This window comes from Podarcis melisellensis (genome assembly GCF_964234715.1).
Source record: "Podarcis melisellensis genome assembly, chromosome: 6".
Lineage (NCBI taxonomy): Eukaryota > Metazoa > Chordata > Lepidosauria > Squamata > Lacertidae > Podarcis > Podarcis melisellensis.
Genome location: NC_138538.1, coordinates 30,128,483 through 30,150,953, shown reverse-complemented (window position 1 = coordinate 30,150,953; position 22,471 = coordinate 30,128,483). Strand labels below are relative to the sequence as shown.

Here is a 22,471-nt window from a genome sequence, read left to right as displayed (position 1 = left end):
CAGCGCCACCTAGTGGATAATGCAACTTGGAACCGAAAGGCCATCATCAATTCTTTAATTGGTTGAGATGGGAATGATTAAGGGGTGGGTCAGGGGGGTTGAACCATTGTTTTGCCTGAGGGGATAAAAACTGTCTGCCCCTGGTGTTCGTGGGCATTCTCTCATTTTTCCTGAATGCACCCCTTTGCTTTATTTGTCTGACAAATTAAACCAAAGTCAATAAAACCTCTTTTAAAAATATTGCTGCCTGGAATTTTCCATTCTGGTCTATATTCTGAAGTCTCTAACAGCGAAGCACGGTTTCCCATAGGAATGCATTAAAAATCAATTAATGCGTTCCTATGGAAACCGCCTTCAGACCAGGTCCGGGGACAGTCTGTCCCCCGACCTCTTCTGAAGGCCGGAGGGGGGCGAAAGTCTTTGCTCCCCCCCGCCTGCCTTCAAAAGCCGTCCGGAGGCTTTTAAATCGCCCCGGGACAGTCGGAAGAGGTCCAGGACCTCTTCCGAAGGCGGGCGGGGGGCAAAAGTCTTTGCTCCCCCCCGCCTGCCTTCAAAAGCCATCCGGGATAGCGGGAAGCGCTTCCCTGCTATCCCGGACTGCTTTTAAAATGCTGGCGGTGCGGAGCAAAGCCTTTCGGCCCCCGCCGGCCTTCCTGGACCTCTTCTGAAGGCCGGAGGGGGGGGGGAAAGGCTTTGCTCCCCACCGCTAGCATTTAAAAGAGGTCCCCGGAGATTTCCCTATGGGCTTTCTTCTTGCGAAGCAAGCCCATAGGGAAATTCGTTTTGCGAAGCGCCTCCAAAACGGAAAAACCCTTTCGTCTAGCGGGTTTTTCGTCTTGCGAGGCGTTCGTCTTGCAGGGCACCACTGTATATATTCTGCTGTATGCATATGAAGGAAGTGAAGTCTTTCTGTCACTAGGTTTGAAGAAGTAATAATTTATTTATAGTATAAGAAACAGATTTGTTCCCTGCTTAACATCTCTCCAGAAAACTAGGATTAGGTATTGCAAACTTGCAGCATTTCTCTCCCTATTTATAAATTGCACATTCTGTGTGTAGAAGATGAGTATAAAGGATGGCTAAAGGAAATCCCTACAGATGGTACAGGCCTCTGATGCATGCCAAAAAAACCCTCTATCTATGTATGTTTATAGGATTGCAGTCCTGCCCCCACCTCCCCCCCCAAAAAAAACCCTGGAGGGGATCAAGGACTGAGCTTGTGCACAAGAGAAAGCAGCACGTAGAAGTGAGCTTTCACTTTCCAGAGTTGGGAATTATGCTGAAGGGAAGCAAGTGGCAGAACTATCAAGAGTGAGGCCTATGGCCACACATTTTCCAAACTTCCCCCTCTCCTAGTTTAAATTATTAAAGGGGTGGTTTGTGAAAGAGAAAAATAAAAATTGCCTCCTCTTTTTCCCTGCCTCTCTCTTTACCCCTCTGTAAGCCGTTTAGGAGCTTATCAACTTTGTTTAATTTGAATAGGTTGATATATGACCACTTATGCAAATTCTTTTTTTGATTTATTGCTCCTGTAAAATCTTGTTAGGATGGGTGTGTATTGGATGGTGTTGATTCAGAACTGAAACCAACAGTACTGCTGTTGTCTCGGGCTAGTGAGAATCTTGGAGCCAATGTGACTGAGTATAAGCAGAGGAGGAGGAGGAGGAGGAGGAGAGAAGGCAGGATAAAACAGAAAGCAATGGAGAAAGGGAAAGGAAGCTATGAGGGATGTGTAGATTTCTGGTTACTAGTGCTGAGCCCAGGTTTTTGGTGGTTCTTGGACAAGATGCCCTCAATGTACCCCTCTACCTCAGTAAGTATGTCCCTTTACTCCAGTGATGGCAGCTGCTCCTCTGCCTCATCATTGCTAGCTGCCTGTTTGCTGGCCAGAGGAAACCAATGAGCAAGCAGGCCGTGGCAGTTACTACTACTCTTTCTTCCCACCGTTGTAATAATAAGAACAAGAACAAGAACAAGATAGATAGATAAATAAATAAATAAATAAATTCCCTTCCATCTGGCTGGGTGCTGGCTTTCCCCAGCCACTCTGTGCAGCATCTAACAGAGGACTAAAAACACAATAAAGGATCAAACATTAAACACTTCCCTAAACAGGGCTGCCTTCAGATGCCTTCTAAAAGTCAGTTAGTTGTTTATTTCCTTGACATCTGATGGGAGGGCATTCCACAGGGTGGGTGCCACCACCGAGAAGGCCCTCTGCCTGGCTCCCTGTAACCTCACTTCTCGCAAGGAGGGAACCTCCAGAAGGCCCTCAGCGCCGGACCTCAGTGTCTGCGCTGAACGATGGGAGTGGAGATGCTCCTTGTTCATCTCTTCCACTTTGGAGCAAGACGCAGATGAACAAGCAGGAAATTGTCGGGGGGGGTGTGTCATTGAGAGGTGCCCAATCTTGCCAACCCTTACACTGGACATGCCAGTTTTCACAGAGCCTTGGGAAATGCTTGTTTGAAAGTCCAGCCTTTTGCCCTTGACCCTTCTCACCTTTCTAATCCCAGTTGTGTGGTAATTAAAGTGTTATTTACTTGTAAAGTGGGACGTGGGTGGCGCTGTGGTCTAAACCACAGTTTTAAAGTGTTATTTCCTGATTTGGTTTCATTTTATGCACATTTTACCATAAGCTACTTTGAGGTTGTTGGGCTTTGATTTGTTTGAGGATATAATTTTTCAAAAATGTTACCTTCTGGTGCCTTTCATTTACTGCCAAAGCAGTTACAGAAGAGACCCACAGAACTATATCTTAACCCTGTTGAGACACAGCAGAATCTGACTGTTGAATTGAATATGGTCTTGCGAGTTTCATTTTGCAGATATGTAAAAGATCATTTCCAGCTGACTACCATTATAATAGCATAAAAAACATTTCTTAAATTCTGACACATAATACATGTTTCAATTATGCAAAAGAAAAGCTGGCTTTAATGACTTGATTTGTTTAATACTGGCAGATGAGATGTTCTTAAGAATTCTTCATTCTGATGAGCCCAACCTCGAAGAAGCACGGGAAATTTTATGTAAAATAGAGCGGCGTGACCTGTATAAGTACCTGGGAGAGACTCAGCCCCCAGAGGGCAAGGAAATTACGAAGGTGGGCACAGTTTCTCAAATTACATTGGTTAGTTAACCCTGCTAGCTTGTTAAGTGTGGTTAAGTACTTGTTAAGTACTGATTTTTTCAGTACCAATTTGCTTATCTCTGGCTTCTATATCTCTCTTTATACACAAACACACACACACATAACATATCTGTGATGGGATGATGAGCTGCTTGTGCGTAAAATGCAAGTCCCTCAGAGTTTGATCAGGTTTTCAAACCTCTGCCTGTGACGGAGCCCCTCCAGCATGGCTGCGTCAATCGCTAGTAGAGTCCGAAAGTGGTTGCTTTCGGAATCGTTTCCAACATAAAAGCTCTTTAACGGAAACACGTCTTCTGGACTCTCGGCGTGACAGTTTCCGGCGAGGAGTGGGTGTCCCTATAGGAGGTCCTGAGACCTCCCCACTGTTTTCGCTGGAAGCGTCTCTGAGCCATCCCTCCGACTCACTTTCCCTTGGAGTTCTTGCTCGCCCTCTACTGGTTCCCTCTTCCGCTGCTACTTCTCTCTCAACCTCAATGAGCCTTTGCACCTCCGGTTCTTTGGATGGCAGTTCCCTGACATCCACCTCCCCTCCAGGGCCCCCTTCACCCCCTCCCGTCTCCTCCCCTACGGGCGGTGAGGAGGTAAAACCCCTGAAAGAACCTCCCTCATCTTCCGAAGTCTCGAACACTTCCCTCCACTTGTTGCTGTCCCTGGTCTCTCGGTACTCTTCGTCATCGGAGTCCACTCCCTCTTCCAACTCCGACTCCGCGAACCCTTCCAGTTCCTCTTCCTCGTCGGTGGTGCCGAAATACTCCCTCCTAAACCTTGCTACTGGCTGAGGTTTCCTCGGGAATCTTTGGTGGAACGTTTCTGTTAAAACCTCGTCATTGACTTCCTCTGCAATCACCCAGGTGTTTTCTGACTCCGGTTCCCCTTCCCACGCCACCAAATACTCCACCTGATTTCCCTTCCACCTGGAATCGAGGATTTCCGCTACATGGTTGCGGCGTTCCCTCTCTTCCAAGGCTGGTCCCCTGACGTGCTCCCCTTCACGTCCCCCCCTGTATGGTGACAGTAACGACCTGTGGAACACTGGGTGCAATTTCATGTGGTTGGGTAACCGGAGTTTGAAAGCCACCGGGTTGACCTGCTGAATGACCTCAAAGGGTCCCAATCTTCTGGGCCTCAATTTCTTACAACCCCCTTTGAACGGCAACCCTTGGGTTGACAGCCACACTTGATCCCCCACCCTTATGGTTTCACCTTCCCTTCTGTTCTTGTCTGCCTGCTTCTTATATTGTGCCTTGGCCCTTTCTAAGTTGAGCTGGAGCTGATGATGGATCGCTTCCATCTCTTCTACAAAATGTTCAGCCGCTGGGACGCTCCATCTCTCCCCTCCTTCCCCTGGAAATGCCCTGGGGTGACACCCGTAATTAGCCAAAAAGGGGCTCATCCCTGTGGACACATTCTCCGCATTATTGTAGGCAAATTCTGCCAGCGCCAACTTTTCGACCCAATCGTTCTCTCTGTCATTGACATAACACCTCAGATATTGTTGAAGTATGCCATTTGCTCTTTCCGCCTGCCCGTTGGTTTCAGGGTGCCGGGCAGTTGAAAAATTGACTTCCACGTGCAGCAAGCTCATGAGCTTCCTCCAGAACCTGGAAGTAAATTGTTTGCCGCGGTCTGAGATCACCCTCAAGGGAGCCCCGTGCAACCTAAAGATGTGTTCTACAAACAACTTCGCTGTTTCTTCCGCTGTGACTGCATGTGAGCATGCTACAAAGTGGCACATCTTAGTTAACAGGTCTACTACTACCATGATGGCTGTTTTCCCCTTGGACTTCGGCAGATCCGTCATAAAATCTATTGATACCGCTTCCCAAGGCCGTTCTGGTGTGGGTAATGGTTCTAATAACCCTGCCGGCGCCCTTCTTTCCCCTTTGGCTCGCTGACATTGGTCACACCCTCTTACATACTCCCTTACATCTTCCCTCACCTTGGGCCACCAAAATTCCCTGGTAACCAACCACATGGTCTTGTGTTGCCCAAAATGTCCCGCCGTGGGGCTATCGTGCAACTGCTTGAGTACTCTCCCCCTCAATTCACCTTCGGGTATATACAGTGCCCCTTTGTAATACAATGCCCCATTTCTTTCCTCAAAACCTCCGGGGCTCTCGCCCTCCCCCCTGAGACCTCTGAGCTTATCCTGGGCATATTCATCATTTTCCGTTTCCTCTACCAGTTCTCGTTGCCCCACCAGCGCCGCCCCACACACCCAGCGGTCCTCAGGGATGACATGTCTCTCTTCGATCGCCCCCTCCCCTTCCCAATACTCTGGTTTGCGTGAGAGCGCGTCCGCCCTGACGTTTTCTGGGCCTGGCACATAACAAATTTCAAAGTGGAATTTGGAGAATTCCTGTGCCCATCTCACTTGTCGTTGGTTGAGCACTCGAGCTGTTCTCCAATACTCTAAATTCTTGTGGTCGGTGCACACTTGCACCTTGTGTTGTGCCCCAATTAATAAATGTCTCCACCTCCGGAACGCTTCGTGAATGGCAAGTAGTTCCCTGTCATACACCGTGTAGTTCCTCTCGGATTTATTCAGCTTCCGCGAGAAGAAGGCACACGGTCTCCACTCCGACGTACTCCTCCCCGGTTGAAGAAGTACCGCCCCTACCGCCCGGTCGGATGCATCGGTTTCCACTCTCATGGGTTTTCGTAAATCCACATGCAGAAGTTGTTCTTCCGAGGCGAAAGCCCTTTTCAGTTCTTCAAATGCTCGCTCCGCCTCTGCCGTCCAAACAAATTTCTTCTTGCTGCTGAGGCAGTCGGTGATGGGCGCCGTCAAGTGGGCAAAGTTCTTGATGAACTTCCGATAAAAGTTCCCAAACCCCAAGAATCTTTGCACATCCTTCTTGGTCTTCGGTGTCTTCCATTCCAGTACCGCTTGGACCTTGCCTGGATCCATGGCCAATCCCTTGTCTGACAAGCGGTACCCCAGGAATTCCACCTCCTTGGTATGAAACTGGCACTTCTCCAGTTTCACCCACAGCTGGTTGGCTTGCAGCCTGCCCAACACTTCTCGAACGTCCCTCACATGCTGCTCCTCATCTTCCGAATACACCAACACGTCGTCTAAAAAGGCCACACAATTCTTGTAGAGCAAAGGTCCCAGAACGTGGTTAATAAAAGCTTGAAAGCACGCGGAGCCTCCTTGTAGACCGAAGGGCATAACGAGGTATTCAAAGGCTCCCAAAGGGGTGAACATGGTGGTCTTCCATTCATCCCCCTTCCTTATGCGTATCAGATTGTACGCCCCCCGCAGGTCCAGCTTTGTAAAAATCTTTCCCTTCCTTACCCTGGTCAAAATGTCATCAATTCGGGGCATAGGGAAAGCCAGGGGTTCCGACACTGCATTCAGGGCCCTAAAGTCACACACAAGTCTCGGCTTATCTGTGTGTTTTTTGTCCACAAAAAACACTGGGCTGCCCCCCACCGCTCGGGACTCTCTGATGAAACCTCGCTTCAGGTTTTTGTCAATGAACTCCCTCAGCTCCTGCATCTCCCTGTCTGACATGGCGTACAGCTTGCCCACTGGGAGTTGGGCCCCAGGGAGTAGGTTGATTTGACAGTCAAAGGGTCTATGCGGTGGCAGTTTGTCTGCTTCCCTTTCGCTGAATACGTTGCTCAGATCTGCGTATTGCGGGGGCACCTTCCCTTTGTCCATTACTTCCATCCCGGCTAGGGTGACTCTGGCTCCTCCCGGAACCTTCCCCTCCTTGCAGTGTTCTAGGCAATGCGCTGACCCAAAGGAGACCACCCTCTGATGCCAGCCCACTAGCGGATCGTGTAGCGCCAGCCAGCTCATCCCCAAAATGATGGGAGCTCCTCCCAAGGTGGCCACATTAAACGCTATCCGTTCGGTGTGCCTTGCCACCCTCATTATCATCGGGACAGTCTGTTGGCTAACTTCTCCCCCCAACAGCTCTCTGCCGTCAATCGTAGTCACCTGCAAGGGGTTACTTAAAGGGATGGTCTGTATCTGGTGCTCAGCTGCAAACTCCTTACTCATGAAATTACAGGAGCTGCCTGAATCCAAAAGCGCCTTGATCTTTAGTGGGTGTCCATTTGGCAGTTCTAGTAACACCTCTATCACTAAAGCAGGTCTGGGAGGTTCCGGCGTGGGCACTTTCACTGCTCTTTGGCCTGGCTGCTGTGCCCCGACGGTGGCAGCCAGGCGTTGGCTTTTACTTGCTCCTTGCTTTCCTCTTCCTTTTCCCCAACAGCTCCTGCCATCCCTTGCCATTCCTTTCTTTGTGGGCAGACTCTGGCAAAGTGCCCTGGCTGTTGGCAGAGATAACATCTCTTGGCGCTCTTTCCCTCCTTCTTCCGCCCTTCACTGGGATTTGAAACTGCGCGCGCCCGCGCTGTTCCAACTTCCATCGGCTCTGCCGGCGGGAAAGGTGGCTCTGGAATGTCTGGAATGCGGAGCTCCCTCCAACGGTCTCCTTTCCCTTCCCGCTTTTCCAAAGCCCTCGCCTCCTGGCGCGCTCCTATGGACAGCGCAGATTTGGTCAGCTGATCCATAGACTCCGCCCTGGGCCCCCGGGAAAGTTCATCTTTGACGGCCGAAGAAAGCCCCTCTTCGAAAAGCATCTGGATGGGTTCCGCCGATAGGTCCCACCCCAATTTATGAATCAGCATAGTAAACTCAGTCCAGTACTCACGGACAGATCGGCTTCCCTGCTGGCAAGCCATTAACTGCCTTCGCACCACCCCCTGCTCAATGTCGCTGGAAAACATCAGGTCCATGGCACGAAAAAACTTCCTCGTGTCCTTTAGGATCTCATTATTCGCTGCCATCAGGGGTCTAACCCAGTCCTTCGCCCCCGATTCGAGATGGCCAATTACAAAAGCCACTCGCGATTCCTCGTCGGGGAAGTCATCAAACTGCAGGTTGAGAGCGTATTGCATCTCTGTTCTAAAGGCATGATAGTTCCTGGGATCCCCCCCGAATTTCTGCACCAATCCTGGCACCTTTCTGGCGAGCGGGGTGGTTTTCTCCTTTCCCTTTTCTGCATCCTGAGCCCTCCTCTCCTCAAGCCTCGCCGTTTGCAGCGCCAGCTGGATCTCCAACGCCCTGTACCTTTCTTCCAGGCTTGGACCCCCTCCAGCTGCTCCTGCTCCTCCGGTTCCGGCTGGGTTGCTCATGATGCCTCTCCCTGCACAAGCTGGCTTTCGGAGACTTTCGGATTGCTGTGATGGGATGATGAGCTGCTTGTGCGTAAAATGCAAGTCCCTCAGAGTTTGATCAGGTTTTCAAACCTCTGCCTGTGACGGAGCCCCTCCAGCATGGCTGCGTCAATCGCTAGTAGAATCCGAAAGTGGTTGCTTTCGGAATCGTTTCCAACATAAAAGCTCTTTAACGGAAACACGTCTTCTGGACTCTCGGCGTGACAGTTTCCGGCGAGGAGTGGGTGTCCCTATAGGAGGTCCTGAGACCTCCCCACTGTTTTCGCTGGAAGCGTCTCTGAGCCATCCCTCCGACTCACTTTCCCTTGGAGTTCTTGCTCGCCCTCTACTGGTTCCCTCTTCCGCTGCTACTTCTCTCTCAACCTCAATGAGCCTTTGCACCTCCGGTTCTTTGGATGGCAGTTCCCTGACAATATCTCTCTCTCTCTCTCTCTCTCTCTCTCTCTCTCTCTCTCTCTGTCCTTCACAGATCACTAATCTCTCCCCTGTTCCCCTATCTTGCCGCAAATGCCTTGCAAAAGCCTGCCTGAGCAGGTGCATGGTCCATGAAGTGCCCGGGGAGGCCATCTCTGTCACTTCTCTCTCCAGCCACGCCACAATGCAGAAACAACATCTACCACTTTCTAGACCGAAAAGAACCTTTGGAAAAGCCCACACCTTCTTTGCCAGCACAAGCTGACTAGTCATGATGCAACTGAGGGCAACATCCTTGTTGCATTTCTCTCCTGCTCCCACGTCCAAGCTGCTGAAAAAGTCCACTGGAGGCTGGGAAAAGGCTGTTCTTGCCTGTCCTTCCCTATCACATGGGCATCCTGCATGAAGTGAGTGAGGAAGGCATCCGCACTGTTCCTCCCCCTCCCCTGAATCCTGAAACAAATTGTCTTTCTGGACAATAAAGGGAGTGGTAGCTACCACTCTTCCTCTCCTCTCCAGGCCACCTTTGTCTCAAAATGCACAGGCTAGCAACTTTTTATCTTCCTCCATATATCCTCAACATTCCCTCCAAAGAGTAGACACAGGATTGTATTTGCAGAGCGGAAACAGGCATGCTCTTTTAACTTCAGAAACAGCACTGCACAACAGAGCAATCAATATAAAGGCCACAGACAGGCCCCTTCTTCAGTAAAGCTCATAGGTGTGTTGGGTCGCCAGAAGTGGTTTTCATGGGTGCTAGGTTGGTAACCCCTGGATTAAGCATTAAGTACAAGAGTTACTAGGTTTTTACAATAGTTTGCATCAACTTGTTGGATAACAACAGCAATAGTAATCATAAATTTGTACCTGTACCCCGATCATCTGACTGGGTTGCCCCAGCTACTTTGGCTTTCAACATAATAAAAGCATGGCAAAACATTGAACATTTCTCAATAATAATAAAATGTTCCAACCTTCTTTCCTTTCTCTCTAATGGATAACTAATTTTGCCTTAGTCTGCCTGTAGAGAAGCTATGATAGCATTAAAAGTCATCACTACTGATTGTCATGGTGATATCAAATACCTTATTTGTCACATTGTACAGTGCGTGAGAGAGAAAATATTTTGAAAATTAATCATGAGTCTGGTTCAAAAGTTTCTGAGTGTATGATTCCAATACAGTGATTCAAATACACAAAAAAGTAAAAGGTTTTATACCCTGCAGGAATGGCGTAGTAAGATGGCTGAAGAAATTGCCAAGTCCCAGCCCAGTACATTATCTCACAAGCCTGGATTAAAGCCTGAAGACTTTATTGTTGATGTAAGAATGATCTCTTTAAATGTTCATTTTAAATAATTTTGATTTCTTAACATATGTGCCTACAATGCACTTTAGTACATTTTTATTTTTGACTTGCCTCTGTGAAGGTTATCAACATGGATTATGGAATGAAAAAGAAGAACCCTGTCAATAACGTGTGTTTCTACTCAAAGTCTAACTGCGAGGAGGCATTCAGAATTTCTAAAGAACAAGTAAGTAAGGTGGTGCGGGCGGGGGGGGGGAGGAGTTTCTGCCTGTTTTATTATGATAGCTTTCTAAAGAGTATCTGAATACCTGTGAAAATGACTACAGAATTGCATGGCAATAGTAGCAACAGACTTCTAATATCACCTGCTATGTAAGTGGCCATTGAATGCAAGTGGTTTTAAGGTAAAATTCCCCTGTGCAAACATTCTTGTAACTGAATGGTGTTGCTGAGAAATTTGTTGAAGCTTTTTCTGACAAGGTGATAAAATTAAGTGTATGTGACTTCTTTTTCCTTCTGTCTTAAGGTTTCACAGCTCCTACCAGAAAAATTTGAAGAGCAGCAAATCAGGGTTTATTGTAAGACAGCGGATGAAGACACTATCTGTGATGCTAAAAAATATTTCGATCAGTGGTGTAAAAGTCTCACTAAATCACAGGTAAGAAAGGTTTAACATTTAGAAGGTGCATCTCAATGTAGAATCATAGAATTGTAGATTTGTAAGGGACCCTGAGTATCATCTAGTCCAATGCAGTAATATGCAGCTATTCCATACAGGGATTGAACCTGCAACTTTGGCGTTCTCAGCAGTATACTCTAACCAACTGAGCTATGAGATTCAGATCTACCTCCTCATTCTCTGTATTCCTTTTGTTCATCACCTGTTCATTCTTCCATAGTCTCCTCTATCACTAACCCATTATTACTTCTGCACATTATGAACACAAGGGATTTGAGAATTCTAAAAATCTCAGAAATCTCGTTGGAGGACCATCTAGCCTTTATGGTTTACCTTCTAAAACAACTGTAATATTACCACTAACTAGAAGTTTTGTATCTGTTTATTAAGTTCCTTGCAAATGATGAGTACATAAAATTTGTTGAGAGGCGACTGCCACAAATCAATGGGGTACAGCATGAGTCCACCATTACCCTTTCCTGACAGTGGGAAAAGGCAGCGCAAGAATGTTTTTCTTGTAATGTGATGTGTAAAAAGGCTCCAATGAGTGTCTTGCTCCACTTGCCAAGAAGATGACAGAATGTATTGACTGTTAATTTCCAGTGCACAACTGAACTTCTCTTCATTTTGATGCTTTGATAGGATGGTGATACTGTTGCCCCTGAACTTACACCAGCAATGAAAGCAGACTGCAATGTACGCAGAGATGATAAAAAGCATGATTCAAAGGCCAGAAGGAGACTTGTATTGCCTTGAACAGCTTTAATATCTGTCGTTTGATTATGGTTTGTATAAGAAGGTTGTGTTATAAAAAAATGTAAACGTAGAAAGAAAAGTAGTAGTGGAAAATGTCAGTCTTAGCTCAAATGAGTTAAAATTCAATTTGTTGTAGATTTCACATGGACATTTTGATGACCTGCAATGTTCTTATTTTGTTAATCTAAATGTGTGCCGGTGAAGGTTGCATTATTTCCAGGTAAATTAAATGCTTAAAAAAGACATAAAGGAAAGTGGATTTGCAGAAAAAGATTCAAAGTTCCAAACAGAGATAATAAATAATGAATATAAAGCTCTGTCAAAAATGTATAAGATATTGTTAGAATGCTTTACGAAAGACGAAGAGGTTAAATCGGTAATGATACAGTGGGCCAAAGACTTTGGATGTAATATTCAATTTGAAGATTGGGAAAAATTATGGAAGGAAAATCTAAAATTTACTTCATGCATGGGGTTGAAGGAAAATGTAATGAAAATGTTTTATAGATGGTACATTACACCGGCAAAATTGGCAAAAATGTATAAAACATGTAATAAGTGTTGGAAATGTAAAGAAAAAGAGGGAACGTTTTACCATATGTGGTGGGAATGTAAGAAAGTAAAGAATTTCTGGGAAGCAATATATAATGAATTGAAAAAGATGTTAAAATACACTTTTGTTAATAAACCAGAAGCTTTTCTTTTAGGGATTACAGGAAAAGAAATAAGAAGAAAAGACTGTAAATTCTTCCAGTATGCAGTTACGGCAGCAAGAATTTTAGTGGCCCAGAAATGGAAACAAGAGGAAATACCGACGATTCAAGAATGGAGAATGAAACTGACTGACTATGCAGAACTGGATAAATTGACTGGGAAAATAAGATATGCCCGAAACCAAAAGTTCATTGAGGATTGGGGAAAATTCGTAGATTATCTGAAAAATATATGTGAGGTGCAAACAACGCTAGTGGGGTTTCAAGAAGCACTGTAAAACTTTAAGAGGTATTGTTGAAAGGAAATAGAAAAGGGAGGGAAGACAAATGGCAATGCAATTAAAGGAATGTGTATTGAACGGTAAATATGGATGATTACCAGAAAAGCTGAAGGAAGACCAAAAAGAGTATTTTGTTAAAATTTGTTAAATTTGGATAAAATTGTATGATTATATTGGAAAATTAATAAAAATGTATTGAAAAAAATAAATATGTGCCGGTGAAGAAAGGTCTACTTATAAAAACAGGTTGTAATAATAATAATAATTAAGTCATACCCCGCCCATCTGGCTGGGTTTCCCCAGCCACTCTGGGCAGCTTCCAACAAAGTATTAAAATACAATAGGTTGTATCCAATGTAAGTCCTACTAAGAGTAGAACCGCTGAAATTAATGGACATGGCTAATATAGCTCCATTAATTTCAGTGAGTTTGCTCTGAGTACAACTTAGTTGGATAAAATTCAAAAGCTTTTGGGGGAAAACATAAAAGAAGGGACAAGCCTATGCTATTTGCCTATCTTCTGTTTATGATAAAAGTGCTTATCCTACTGTTCTTTTTAGCTGCCATCCCCTCAAATCATGATAGTCAGTATATGTTCATTTAGAGCTAAATATGCCTTGGCACAATCAAGGATATACTATTTTATAAAGTTACTTTTTTAACTTCAATGCTTACCTTTTATATAATCCAACAAAATACTCACAGTACCAAAACAACCAATTATTGAATGTATCCTAGCCATTAAGGACTAGGTAAAGAGGAAATGAGCTGGTTTGTATAGAGGCAAATAGCTGTTAAGAATCAGAAGCAAATTTCAGACCAGGGAGTTTTGCCTGTTATGTTTCAGACCGACTTGAATGTATTTTTAATCTCTCATATTTTCACAGATTTGTTGACTTTGTATGGAATAGTATATATTGTTCCTTAAAATTTTTTGGGGGGAGAAACACAGTTTTATGATGTGGCACTTTATGCTGACAGAAAATGGGTTTGTGTGTGAGAAGTGTGCTGCTAAATGTGAGAACAGAGTTTCTGAAGCTTCATTTAACAAACCTAAGGCTCAGAAGAAATGTATACACCATTTAAGAACTATAGATTAGGATAGAGAGATGTCCTTCTGCAAACAGAATGGCTCCTCGTTGCAGAAGGGACTACAGCAAAGGTACCTGCTGTAGGAAGCTGGAAAGCCACTTTCACCATCAACACCCCAGTGTTTCTTTCTGTACTGAGCAGATTTACAGGACCATTGCAGGGGGGAGTTGAATCCCACTCCCTTCACCAGCAGGATAGTTCTGCTCAAAGGAATCTTGGATCCATGCCAGTATTTAAAATGAAGTTGCGTCATGGAGTTCTCTTAAAACTTAGGGCTGAAAAATTAAACATTTGGGGCATTGTCAGGTGCTCTGTTGAATTTACTTCCAGCACACAGCACCTGAATCTAGAATTATTTCACCAGAACACACTTTCACACAACACGCTTTCACACGAGCAGAGAGCTGTTCAGAAATATCCAACATTTCTAGTGCTGCAGTCAGAGTATGGGTAGCTAACCTGTGACCTTCCAGATATCAGTGAACTGCAACTGCTATAATCCCTGACTGTTTGCCATATCTGGTGCTGATGTGAATTGGGAGTCCCAAAAACATCTAGACTAGACCATGCAAGAAGAGACCTCAAACTCAGTGGCTCAATTGTTTGAGCTCCGTAAAATGGGATTAAAAGGGAGCTGCTGGCATCCTGAGCTTTCGTTTTGACATTAAATTGCTTCATAAAAACGGGTTAAGGTAACGTGCATAGAGCTATATTCAATTGTCAGACTGGTTAGAATTAGAATTATATATTTTGTGTGCCTGTATATTAATCTTTTTTCCTGTGCATATCAGCTGAGTAATAAAACCCCTGATCTTTATTGAATTGTTGCAACAGGGTGCCCCCTTAACATGCAGGAGGAGGAGGAGGAGGAGGAGAACTCAGAACCCAGGTGTGCCTGCCCTTATATAGACATTTTAAATTGCCTGCCCTGGAGTCCAAGACCACCCCCAGAAACATCATACATACATCACAGAAGGGGTGTAGCTCAACACACACACCCCCGACACATCATACCTACATCACAGAAAGGGGTGGTCTACAACAGAAATCTGAGTATGTTTACCAGAAATCTGAGTGCGTACTTAGTTCCTGTATATACCCGTAAGACAGGATTTGTGAAGGAAAAGACAATGGGGTAGGCTTTTCCATTTTCCTTTGCAGAGAAAACATTTGGTCAGTTTGGGAGCCAAAATGGCTTAATGGCTGTTTTCTGGTGCTGCTTCAGACATTTGGTTTATTTATTTATGTACGTGTTTGCTTTGTACATTTGTGTGTGTATCTTTATTTTTATTTTATTTTATCAACCCCCCCTTTGGGGCTATAATTTTTTCTTTAAAAAATTCTTTGCCCCACAAAATGTTAACGTAGTATGTTGGAAATGGATGCCTTTGTATAAATCTGAAAAGTCTTGCATGTCAGGCCCCTTAAGGCTATTTGCAAGTGTAGCAGTGCACATAGCTGAACATAGGATATCACATAAAAATAACACACGTTGCATTTTGTTACTAAATTGCTTGTGGCATTCTAGCAATTTGGGAGAAACATTTTCTCCATAGTGGTCTATGCTTTACATTTAGCAGGAAGGTCCACCAATGACTGAAAAATGCAGTTTGTTTTGTTTCTGCTTTTTTGTGTGTTCCCAAGTGTCAAAGTTAGTTCTCTGGACTCACACCTCCAACATACCCACAGCAGCACCTCCTGGTGAATCCCCTTAGGGCTTTCATCTTGACCATGTCGCCTTGTCCCTGGCATAGGTTTGGACATTTAGTGAGAGAGATGTCTTTGCCTTTGCCTTTCTATGGGATTGCATTTTTATTATTATTGTCTTGCACTCTAGGAAAGTTGCTCAGTTGTTCTAAGGGGACCAGAGAAAGTTCAGTGCACCTGGGATACATGCCCAATCAGAACTGAGCCCAATTAGAATTTATTTAGTTTCATGGTTAACACATTCTAAACCAATGTTAAAACAAAACCATACTTTAAAAAGGGCACTTGTCCAAATTAGTCAGTTTAACTCTATAAGGGATTATTCCAGCGAAATCAAGGCATATATACCTTCATGTATCTGGTGTTTTCATGGACCCTGAAGCTTCTCCTTGGTAAAACGAGTTAAAACACATTTTGAAATGGGTAGGGAAGCAGGGACGCGGACTTATAAAAAATATTGGGGGGGCCCGGGAAAGCTCATGAATAATAAATAAGCTCATGAATATGCAAATAAAGTGGCGCCGCCTCCTCGTGAGCGAATAGGGGAGAGCGTGCTGCGCCTATTAATCAGCTCCAAAGGAAATTGGGTGGAGCTTTTGCTCGGGAGATGCGGGACACGGGTGGCGCTGTGGGTTAAAGCCTCAGCGCCTAGGGCTTGCCGATCGAAAGGTTGGCGGTTCGAATCCCCGCGGCGGGGTGCGCTCCCGCTGCTCGGTCCCAGCGCCTGCCAACCTAGCAGTTCGAAAGCACCCTCGGGTGCAAGTAGATAAATAGGGACCGCTTTCTAGCGGGAAGGTAAACGGCGTTTCCGTGTGCAGCTCTGGCTCGCCAGAGCAGCGATGTCACGCTGGCCACGTGACCCGGAAGTGTCTTCGGACAGCGCTGGCCCCTGGCCTCTTGAGTGAGATGGGCGCACAACCCCAGAGTCTGGCAAGACTGGCCCGTACGGGCAGGGGTACCTTTACCTTTACCTTTGCTCGGGAGGGAGGGCAGGAGGCATGCAGCCCGCCCCTCCCTGTGCATTTTGGGCTGGGGGAGGGGCGGCGATGGCGCTCTGCTGGAGGGGCGCCGGAGATTATTGGGGGGGCGGAGCCCCCCCAAACGAATTTTTGAGGGGGCTCGGGCCCCCTCAAGCCCCATGGAGTCGGCGCCTATGTAGGGAAGGTTGGTAGAGTGCCAGGTGGGACAAGGAAATGTGATCATAAATTGATCTAATCTAAATATTGGACTATGCAATATCTATGCCTGATCTATTAGAAAGCATAAAATGCATGAGAATCCTCCATTGGGGTGTAAGCAATAAGACACTATACATTAAACATAAAAACAATTACACACAAAAATTGGGGGCCCCCTTTGTGGAAATAACACACTATCAAACATATTTCAATATTCCTACATAATAACACATAATACACAACAAAATCATTAAATATCAGTCACATATCTTGAGGCAATTGTGATCTTTTACATATCTTTTCAGTCCTGGAGCACAGTCTTGAGGTTTAAAAGTGAGAGAATGTCCTTGCAGTTCAACTTTCCCCCCTTTGTCAGCCCCATTCCCCCGTCAGTCTATATCCTTTGAAAGAGATAGCTGTGGCCACTCTGGTGTCTTTTGTTGTTGTTGCTGCAGGTAATAAATAGCCTTGTAGTCAGGAGGAGTTGGGCTGAGGGTTTTCCATCATTGGGTCTGCATTAACATCTGTAGCAGTAATATCCTATAAGGGGGCAGGGGTTTTTAGGGACTTAAAGACACAGTTAGAAAAGGAAGGGGCAAAAGCCACACAAAAAAATCTCCTTGAGTTATCTTGGGAAGCTGCAAATAATAAAATCTTAGCGTGTTAAGCATTTTATTTATTTTATTATTAATATTACATTTCCATATAATTATTGTTATTATCTGCTAAGTTTGTTTGCTTTCCTTCACTTAGTTACTCCACATATACAGGAAGAAAAGGGTAGAAATACAAGAAAGGTGAACATTTAAAAAGAAAACAAAAATTTAGATTACCAGCTAAAAAAAAAATTCCAGATGAAAACGGACTTGACACAAAGACATCAGATTTAGAAAAGAATTATTATTAAATAATACAAAGATATTATCAAAACCACACAGATTACTACTAGACTGAAAAATGGGAAAGCAATGGGAAAAGGCTTAAAATTCACCATGTGCTATCTGATAAAACAGAACTTCATGAGAATGACTTACATATAGTACCTGATCCCATCTAAATCAGTCAGAATAAATAAATATCAGCAATAAGTTTTGGAGATGCAACAAAATGAAGGAACCTTATTCCACACGTGATGGATATGTCTCCAAAGTAAAAAAGAAAAGAAAAAAGGACATGACCTATGAGGAACCAAAAATAAATAAATGCTAAAACAAACTCTACACTTATCTATTTTGGCATTCTAACAATGAGCATCCGAAATGAAAATAAAATAGTGTTTCTTGATGTGACAACATCGGCTAGAATGTTAATAGCAAAATATTGGAAAATGGGTTAATACCAAAAAAAGATTAATGGCAATTTAAAGTTGTGCAAGTACCTCAAACTAGCCACAATGACAGAACTAATAATAAATACTCAGGCAAACAGGGTAAAAGAGAATGGGTTTGCTTAAAAACTACCTGACAAATTCTTTATTTATACGGCTATTAGCCCATAAAGTATGTACGAACAAAAAGCACATAAGCATAAAGACCAATGCATCTAACAACAGAAGGGGAACACGATGCAAGGGTGGGTCATTGAGCAGTGACAAATAACAGCTTGGGGCCCAGAAAGATCCAAGGGACGGTTCACAGAAAAAGGAGAACTGGAGACGAGATCCGTCATGCACTCTCATCATAACTGTCCGATTAGTTTTTGTTGTTGTTGTTTTTTGGTGGTTTTTGTGTGTGAGATAACCGCATTCAGGAATCTCGCCACCTGCAGAGTTACAGAAGGATCTGTATCCTGCAAAAGCAGTGCGGTACCTGACAAAATACAGTTCCAAAACAATACTTGGTTGTGCTTAGATTAATTTCATAATTCCATTAATTTCATAATGGAAAAACTGATTTAATAAATGAAAACAGATTATTTGTTATTTGTAACTTTAAAAGTTTCAAAGCCACTAATACAAATGCAATTACTTTTCTGAGAACCTCGGATATAGAATATTTAAATTACTGTTTGTATCCCCCCATTATTATTATTTGTACTGTGGGAGAAAATAAGGGACAAACACTTTGTAAATGGGGTTGAGTCTTCTTAGAGGTTCACATATCCTGTTGAAAGGGGAATTTTTTTCAAGTGAAATCTGTCAGGAAATGCTGTTCCTAAAATGCATAGGCATATACACACAAAACAAAACCTGTTATAAAATTCATTTACCGTATTTTTCGCCCTATAGGACGCACTTTTTCCCCTCCAAAAATGAAGGGGAAACGTGTGTGCATCCTATGGGGCGAATGCAGGCTTTCGCTGAAGCCTGGAGAGGGAGAGGGGTCGGTGCACATCGACCCCTCTTGCTTTCCAGGCTTCGCGCAGTTCTCCGCAAGCCGGGGGAGCCTGGCGCGACTTCCCGCCAGGCTCCCTAGGCTTGCGGATAGCAGCCTGTTCTGGGGGCTCGGGTCGGGGGAAGCTCGGGCTTCCCCAGCTCTGCGCCTGGGGGGGAAATAATTTTTTTTCTTTATCCCCCCCAAAAAAAACTAGGTGCGCCCTATGGGCCGGTGCAACCTATGGGGCGAAAAATACGGTAAATCCCTTTGGGGGGGGAAACTACTCAAGACAGGAACTCAAAGTGTTTTCCTTAAGTGGACCCTGGAGCAAAGGACACATAAGGGTGATTTCCCTCAATGGTTCCAAGTTGTTCATAAAGAAATTTGAATAAATGTCTCCCTGCAGTCTGCTTTCTCTCCAAACCTCCTTTTTTCTATCCCCCTCTCTCCCCCTCCTCTCTTTTAAGCTGACATAGCCTCTGTGCATGTGCAAAGTTCATGTTTCAGCAAATATTTTATACCATTAAAAATGTTGCATATTTGGCCATATTACCATTTGAATAAAGGAAGGGAAGGGTAAGGAGTATATTTTAAAATAGGGTTAGATTTAAAACGAGAAGAGAAACTCAGCAATTCAAGTTTTTACCAACACCAGCAATAGAAGTTGGTCAAAATAAATTTCTGTTAACTCAGTTCTAAGGGATCATGCTTCTTTCACCAAATAAGTATACCTGTACCCCAGGCAAAGGGAATTTGGGAGCACCGCCTCCTTTATGTACAGGAAATTGGGGTGCAGGTCTCTATTAAAAATGTGGGCTATCATTATTTTGTGTGCTCCCCCTCTGGTCATTCGCGGAACAATCACCCACTCCCTTATGTATGGGTAAAAATGGCCAGAGTCAGAATTCATAATAAGATCTTTAACATTCTCAGTCATTTCAGCCCTACCATTTGCAGACAAAATTTTCTGCCCTTTATTTACAGGGATGGTCAAGGCTCATTCTGCTTGATTATGAATTTGTATGTGCTTAAACTTTGAATAGACTTTGAAGTCTGATTTTTAAATAATAGACAAAATGGTAAAAACTGTTAGATAATCACTCAAATGCTTGTTATCACCAGTTCTGCTTCAAAAACATCACGGCTTTCACCTCTCACCCTTTAAAACTCTTTATTCTAAACTCTAAAAAACAATCTTTCCATCTTTCTGCACCAAAAAGCAAAGCTGGGCTGAACTTCAACCCATCACCATACACCAGAACTTAAAAATTACCCTCCAATGCTTGCAGACACATTGCCTTCCACATAGTCATAAAAGTGGGAGAGTTGGAAGGAACCCTGGCATCACCTAGTCCAATCCTCTAAAATATAGGGTTCATAGCAAAATTTGTACTACCAGAGAGAGACATACATACTTATGTACACAGACACAACTGGGGAAGGAAACACAAGCTATGCTCCTATCATGCAAGCACACACGTGTATACTAAGGAAGAGGAAAATAAAAGTACCCAACTTTATCCAGAACCCTTTTAGCAGATCTTAAGATAGTTTGAATGAGAGTTCCTTAGACTAAAGAGTGAAAGTTCCTAGAGAAATGATCTTTAAAGAAAGATACAAGTGAACAGTTTTCCTAAGATTAGATAGGGAGAGAATCTTTTATAAGGAACAGGGTCAATTCAAGAGTTGATATAACCACTTATCTTCTGAAAAATAGTAGGTCCTCAGTAATTAGATAATTGGGAACCACTGCCCTAAGGCTTACCTAAAGTAGTATTCTGGATCCTAGCCACAGAATACAATGCAAAGTCGGACAAAACACTTCCAAGAAACTGAAAGCTTTCACTTTCTGCTTAGGAGAAACGAAACTCAAAGTAGTAGCAAAGGAAAGAGGAAATGAATGCCAGTTTTTTATGAGGATTATAAATTTTGTTCAAATTCAGAGTGCTAATAAAAGTGTTTAAAAACCAAAGCAGTTACTTTCGGGTTTTTGGCGTTTGAAAATGGAAATGTTCCAACTTCTGAAATGTTCGAAAACCAAGGTACCACTGTATAAAGAATATATGCATATTTGCTTGGGAGCAGACAAGCCATCTCCTTGCTAAGAAGTCTGTCCCAGGTCTGGCAAAGGTTGCTGACAGGCTGTAAGTCTTTACCTTTTTTAATAAAGCACCAGAACTGATCACTCTGGTGTTTTGGGCCACCTTCTTTGGTATTCCTGCACCCAACAATTTCCCAGAGCCCTCATCTGGGACTGTGGTTTAGAACAATTCATGAATGTATTTATTTGAAATAAATAATACGCACAGCCTTTCAGGGTAAAGCTCCACTCACCCCCAAGGGAGAATTTAGCTTTATGTACTGTTACATGCCACCCAAATCTCCACAAGCCATACAAGATTCCAGGGGTTGCAGGCATGCTTATGTTTCCTCTTGGACAATGAGGCACAACAGTGACCGTGGTGTCTTTATGAACCTGAACTTGGATAAAGGAAAATCCCACCATCACACCCAAGAGGGTCCTTTGCTTTTCTCATAGGAGCAGCAGGCTTGGGTCTGCAAGAGAAATAAGCCATGTTTTGTGTCTTTGTTACTGCTTGTAACGAAGGGACGCGGGTGGCGCTGTGGGTAAAAGCCTCAGCGCCTAGGGCTTGCCGATCGAAAGGTCGGCGGTTCGAATCCCTGCGGCGGGGTGCGCTCCCGTTGCTCGGTCCCAGCGCCTGCCAACCTAGCAGTTCGAAAGCACCTCCGGGTGCAAGTAGATAAATAGGGACCACTTACTGGCGGGAAGGTAAACGACGTTTCCGTGTGCAGCTCTGGCTCGCCAGAGCAGCGATGTCACGCTGGCCACGTGACCCGGAAGTGTCTCCGGACAGCGCTGGCCCCTGGCCTCTTAAGTGAGATGGGCGCACAACTCCAGAGTCTGTCAAGACTGGCCCGTACGGGCAGGGGTACCTTTACCTTTACTGCTTGTCCCAACTATCCCACATGGTGCTCTGCCCCCTTGCCCCGCTGCCCATCACTGCTAACCCAGTGGGAGGGGGGGAAATCTCTGTTTCCCCCCCAGCCTATGTCACCCATCATGAAATCCTAAACCCCTTTGGTTTCTGCCCACAGCTAGATGAGGGGCTCCACCCCTCCTTGTCCAGTACATCTTCACTCTCTTGATGGCTTCCTTGATGAGTCAATGTCTGGCATCATCAGCTATTGTTTTTCCAATGGCCCCCATCCAGCTAGTTCTGCTGAGCTGGCCTGGCTCCTAAACCAAATCCAGCAGGGTTTTTTTGTGTTTGGCACAGTTTAATCAAACCTTGATTGTTTCTAATTTTTACTAATTCCAGGATTTATGGGTGACTTGCACTCACAGACACTGGCCCCAAAAATATATAGCAGTACATTTGATTCCGAATTATTTACATCACAATATACTTGCAGTGTCTCTTGTCAAGGCTCCTGAATATATTACTTTGACCCATCCATCTGTATGGCCATACCAGTCAATCCACCAAAGTTGCTTGGAGCCCATAAAATCTGTAAGAAAAGCAGTAATTAAGTACGGTAAGTCATGGGGCTGGGTGGAGGGAATTTATCCCTCTCAACTTTGATGATTAAACATTGAATGAAAGTTTAATTCTTCAAGTAATTCTGGTATTTATTATCTCTTTCCCAGGCCAGTAC

The 22,471-nt window shown here is 44.4% G+C and overlaps 1 protein-coding gene across 1 annotated transcript in view; it reads left to right on the top strand.

The window, feature by feature from the left end:
• Positions 1-14,410, top strand: part of LOC309372866 (deoxynucleoside triphosphate triphosphohydrolase SAMHD1-like) — a 35,689-nt gene extending 21,279 nt beyond the window's left edge. Inside the window, exons 12-17 of the mRNA XM_081916894.1 lie at positions 2,967-3,106; positions 9,991-10,086; positions 10,194-10,298; positions 10,599-10,730; positions 11,394-11,711; positions 12,726-14,410. Coding sequence (XP_081773020.1) covers positions 2,967-3,106; positions 9,991-10,086; positions 10,194-10,298; positions 10,599-10,730; positions 11,394-11,507 — 587 coding nt within the window. The 3' untranslated portion in view covers positions 11,508-11,711; positions 12,726-14,410. The remainder of the gene's footprint in view (positions 1-2,966; positions 3,107-9,990; positions 10,087-10,193; positions 10,299-10,598; positions 10,731-11,393; positions 11,712-12,725) is intronic.
• Positions 14,411-22,471: the final 8,061 nt, after the last annotated feature.